The sequence below is a fragment of the Gekko japonicus genome, unplaced genomic scaffold, assembly GCF_001447785.1.
Source record: "Gekko japonicus isolate JY-2015 unplaced genomic scaffold, Gekko_japonicus_V1.1 scaffold1960, whole genome shotgun sequence".
NCBI classification, from domain to species: Eukaryota; Metazoa; Chordata; class Lepidosauria; order Squamata; family Gekkonidae; genus Gekko; species Gekko japonicus.
In genome coordinates this window covers 39,461-45,089 of record NW_015164719.1, presented here as the reverse complement: position 1 = coordinate 45,089, position 5,629 = coordinate 39,461, and the positions used below count along the sequence as shown (strand labels likewise).

Genomic DNA, 5,629 nt, shown 5'->3' with positions numbered 1-5,629 from the left:
AAATGTAAGTTTATTGGATAAAGCTGGAGAGCAGTAAACCAACAAAATGCAATCCACCCAAATAAAAAAATTCACATATTTACAAAGTTTGGTAAATGTATAAGTTGTTAACATGCAGAGATTAATGCACAGGTTAAAAACTTGGTAGTGGTTTCTGAATGTCAAATGCTGAAAGCAGTGACGTATACACTGAATACCCTTTTCCCCCCAAACACACATTTAAGTTCAGCAATAGGCCAATTACCTAGACAGTAATTTGATTCCCACAGGAAAGGTTGACACATTCTAGTTCAATTTTCTTATCTTAGGCACAAGCAGATGCTCTAGCAAGTACAGAAGTCCACACTGAACTAATACAGTAGCAAGTTATTAACCCTTCTCTACAGCACCAACAAGATTACAGGATTTATCAAAGCACACTGCAATTAAAAATGCAAGCTTGGTTTGCAAGTGGAGGCAGCACAGTGTTTATGCAACACTGCAGTAATTGGTACGGGACAGTAAGGCCATGGCAATATAAATCCCAAAGTGTGTGGTGTTAGCTTGGTCCAATACCAGTGACAAAGCTGCTGTGACTTGGTAGAACTCACACACAGCACTTGTGATGTTTGCTGCCACACAGTCTAGGATAGAATGGCAGTTGCTTCATTATCCCAGCTTGCATACCTCTCAGCATCTGACAAGACCGTGACAGCTTTGTACAGACATCCCACATAGTATTCTAATGTGGGATCCGTTGACTTCCAGCAAAAAGCCCTTAGCGGTAACACAGGGATACTTGTACAAGGTTAGAGATGTTTCACAACAAATGAAGGGTGGCACAGGGGAATCACATTGCACTTGGTACAGATGTACTGCCTGGGCCAATATGAAAGGCCTTCTCCTTCAAACTCACCCTCTGAACACAGCATACAGTATGAACATACCCCCAGGTATATCGAAGATGTATTAAACAATGATTGTGAAAGTGTAGCATTCGAGTCAAGTACATGCAAGTGCTGTTTGAAAAAAACCAAACACCACACAGTGAAAGGCAACACAAGCAGGTATCCCATATATTTATATGCACACAGTGGGGTACATTAACATTACTGTATGAACAAAACCAGCCTTAAGAACCGTCCCTTTAAATATTGACACGGCCAAGAAGGTAAAGCTACAAGAGAACTGTTACAGTTTTCAGTTCGTACATCTCTATACGGTTGAAGCTAACCAAGAAACAGATCAGTTCATTGATTCTCTTGAGCTCCAAGATGCCATTTAGCATTTCACAGCCTGTGGACTTTACACATGATTACACATCAAAAGAGAAGGCAGATCTAGAGTTGTCACAAACAGCCTAGGTGTTTCCTAGCACCAAGTGCAACTGTGCACAGCTATTCCATGAACGGAGGAAAGGACAAGCCAGACAGTGATACAGAATTTCTTGTGCTGGGAATCAGTGCGACACCAACCACCACCAGTTAGTGTCATGCAGCTGTAGAGTCTTTGCAAAACATTCTGAGAACAAAGTGGGATTGTTAATCTAGCCATAGGTTCTTTAAATTTGTTTTACCTACTTTGATGTCCAACTTTTGAAAGCTTTCATATTAAGTACTCTGTTCCATATTTCCCCTTCATTATATATGGGCTAAGAAATTTTATTAGCAACGAACAGCAGATACAAAACACGAGTGTGACTTTGCTAATTCATTGGGATGAGACTACTATACAATTTGAAAGAGCATAAGTTATTAAGTGATTTAATATCTAGTGCCTGGCACTCTCCATTGCAAACCATTTTACAATACATTTCACATGCATCTGAGAGACAAGTTAATACCCCATTTAAACGGTGTTTGAAAAGCTTTAAGCACAGGAAGTGGTGCTAGAACCCTCATGCTGCCCTTGGTCAGCATCTTCAATGAGCCACTAAATACAAGAATTAAATAAGTTTGCTGAAAATCAAATATAAAAAAACCCTAGCTCAGGACAACCAGAGCAGAAATACACTTTCAATGGTAGCTTTTTTTCTCTCCTTTTTGTTTTTTAAAAAAAGCGCCCACTGCCACTGTTTAGATGAACTTAAAAACGTCTGCACAACTCATGACAACTCTAGGCAATTCTTTATGACAGAAGTAGGAATATAAGTCTTCAGCAGTGCACATGAGGCATGAACTGTGAAAAAAGGCAATTCCTTCGATACAGGAGGGCTATCCTGGGTAACGTTTCATCATGGAGGGAGTAGACAATTGAGATTATGGCCAACTGGGGAGTTATCAGCAAGATTTCAGCTTCTTCTAGACTTTGAGTGCTGAATAAGCCACTGAAGTGTGATATCTAGGAAAGAGAGAAACATAGGTTAACTTAAGCCAACTGACCAATTTATAGCGGGTGAAAATCCAAGTTTTAAAAGAACTGATTTATGCTTTTTTGGTTTAAAAAACAGGAACTACGCAACTTAAGTAAGTGTCCTCCCCCACATTCTACCATATCTTGATATATTTCACTTGTACACAAAACTTACACGACATGACTTGTGTTCCTAATGGCTGATTCACCATGATGGAAATTCGTTTCAAAGACCTTCCAAGCCCCATACAGCTTGGCAAGCAGGAGTGTAATATTATTCTCTGTGCTACATGATCAGGGCAGCAGGTTAATCTGGTACTGAACCATTTTAGCTCACTCAGTATTTCAGGGTTCTTTACATATATGAACTACTACTTTCAGCCTTATAATGGGGTAAAGTAAATAAAATTACTGGCACATTCATATAGGTAACAAGAACATTTAAGTGGGCTAGATAAATGTGGCAGAGAGGACTGAGGGTGCACTGGTACCTCAACCCTAAAGGGACTTGTTTTGCACATGGAAATTCATTCTACACAAGAAAATCACAAAGAACATACAGAGCAGAAACCATAAATTCACACTATGTTATAATTCATATTAGCAAGTGTTTACTAAATGCGTACATCCTTGGCAACAGTGACCTACGGATCCAGTTTCTGCTTCCAGTAACTACTACTATTTCAGGATGTTAATTACCTATATTGTCCTTTTCTTTGCAAGAAATGGAGTAGCAGCAAATTTCTCTGTCTTGAATAGCAGCCAGGTTCCTGGAAGAGAAGTAGCCAATAAACAAGTTGACAACAGCCTTTTGTAGCATTTCGGGTATAGTTTGACTAGCAATACCTTGAAATAATACTAATACATATTAAAGGCAATCTACTAGAACACTCATTCTTCCCAGAAAACACATATCAAACTAGTTTATTTATTCATTCATTAGATTTGTACCCCGCCCTCCCCAACAGGCTCAGGGCGGCTACAACAGAGGCAATTGCCATAACAACAGTTAAAACAACATAAAAGCAATCATTAAACAGTATAAAACAATCATTAAATAAAGTGTGGTGCTCTTGATGTTAGTCTTCTAATCCAAGATGAGTTCCATTCATCAACCTAACCTGACAACATACATTCTTCGGTTGACTAGGCGTCTGCCCAGGGCCAGCTCACCTCCAGATCTAATCCACCGTCGAAGATGGCAACTCGGTGGTGGTACAGTGACGGCGGCGGCTCCTATGCAAAGGCCTGGCGGAAGAGCTTCGTCTTGCAGGCCCTGTGGAACTGCGCCAGGTCCCGCAGGGCCCAAACCTGCTCTGGGAGCTCATTCCACCAGACAGGAGCCGCCACCGAGAAAGCCCTGGCCCTCGTTGCAGCCAGCTTGATGTCCTTGGGGCCGGGAACCACCAGTAGGTGCTGCGACCCCGACCGTAGCGCTCTTGGGGGAACATATGGAGAAAGGCGGTCCCTTAGGTACGCTGGACCCTGGCCATCAAGGGCTTTATAGGTAAGAACCAGCACTTTGAAGCGAATCCGGTATGCTATAGACAGCCAGTGCAGCACCTTCAGCGCAGGCTGGACATGGTCCCGTCTAGTGAGACCCATCAACAGCCTGGCCGCCGCATTCTGCACCAGCTGCAGCTTCCGAATTTGCGACAAAGGCAGCCCCATGTAGAGAGCGTTGCAGTAGTCCAACCTTGAGGTGACCGTCGCATGGATCACAGTGGCCAAGTCATCACGGTCAAGGAAAGGAACCAACTGCCGTGCCAGCCAAAGATGGTAAAAGGCTTACTTGGCAGTGGCTGCCACCTGGGCCTCCATCAATAAGGTGGAGTTCAGGAGCACTCCCAAACTCCTAATCCTCGACACCGGCACGAGCTGTGCCCCATTGAAGGCTGGGAGAGGGAGCCCCAACCCCGAACCGACCCAACTTAGGCCCAGGACCTCCGTCTTCGCCGGGTTTAACTTCAGTCGACTCAGTCTGAGCCAACCAGTAACAGCTTGAAGTGCCCAATGAAGGTCATCTGGGTCGGAGTTCGACTGGCCGCCTAACATCAGATAGAGCTGGGTGTCATCCGCATATTGATGACACCCAAGCCCAAACCTCCGGGCAATCTGGGCAAGGGGGCTCATACAGATGTTAAATAACATCGGGAACAGCATCGCCCCCTGAGGCACCCCACACTCAAGAGGATGCCTCTGAGACTGCTGTTCCCCTATCGCCACCCTTTGTCCCCGACCTTGCAGGAACGAGGCAAACCATTGAAGGGCGAGCCCCTGAATCCCCACGTCAGCAAGGCGCTGGGCCAGCAGCTGATGGTCGACCGTATCAAAAGCGGCAGACAGATCTAACAACAGCAATGCCGCCACACCGCCTCGATCCAGATGCCTACGGAGGTCGTCAGTCAGGGCGACCAAAGCCGTCTCCGTCCCATGACCCAGGCGAAAACCGGACTGTAGTGAAACTCAGCAGCTAAGGAGCCACATGTGACTCTTCTGAGCACTGTTAACCGATGTAGCACCTGACCGACATCCTGGGGAAAGGAAATAAGGATATCACCCAGTAAGGCTTGTGGTTGGCACCTGGTCCCCACCTTAAGCTGCTGCCACAGTGACAGGATGAGACCCCCCCTTCCTCTCCAACAACCCCCCCCCCACTCTGCAGCCTTTGCAATCATCCCAGCACCTTTGGGCACCTTGACCATCTCATTCTCTCTCCTGAGCGGCCATGCCTCATGCCGAGGAGAGAGCAAGAAGGCAGAGATGGAAGCCCTTCACCTCACTCCAGATACACAAGGGCTGACCAAGGCTGAACAGTGGTGAGGCGAGGCATGCACAGACGCACTCCGGTAATTAAGAGATTATAGTTACATATTTAATATGAATCTCTTATTATTGTGTATGTTTGGTAGGGTACTGCACAGGGCATACAACAGTCATATGGCTCTCTTGGTTGACAGTAAGCCCTGGAGTGAGTACTACTGTTCTACAACACATCTGTTACCATATCAGTTTTTATAATTGGAAAGGAACAGTATGGAGCATCTTCAGGGGTCATTTCGTAGAAAAAGAGGTGCAGGAGCTCATTAGCATAACTCATTAGCATAATTTATTTGCATATGCCACACCCCCTGACATCACCGGAAGGCAACACCCACCGCTCAGACTTCACTGGACTGTTTTTGATTGCTGGCTATGGGGGGGGGGACGTGCAGATCTGTCCTCACAGAGGAGAGAGAGCTTGTACCTAAATAAAACTTGGTCTTAAAGGTGCCACTGGACTGTTTTGGGCCGGGGG

At 45.2% G+C, this 5,629-nt stretch overlaps 1 protein-coding gene across 1 annotated transcript in view; it reads right to left on the bottom strand.

The window, feature by feature from the left end:
- The window catches only part of ARL8B (ADP ribosylation factor like GTPase 8B), a 32,888-nt gene continuing 27,259 nt past the window's right edge, over nt 1-5,629 (bottom strand). The window contains exons 6-7 of the mRNA XM_015409579.1: nt 3,031-3,101; nt 1-2,319 (exon numbers count right to left, since the gene is read on the bottom strand). Of these exons, the coding sequence (XP_015265065.1) occupies nt 2,270-2,319; nt 3,031-3,101 (121 nt within the window). The 3' untranslated portion in view covers nt 1-2,269. The remainder of the gene's footprint in view (nt 2,320-3,030; nt 3,102-5,629) is intronic.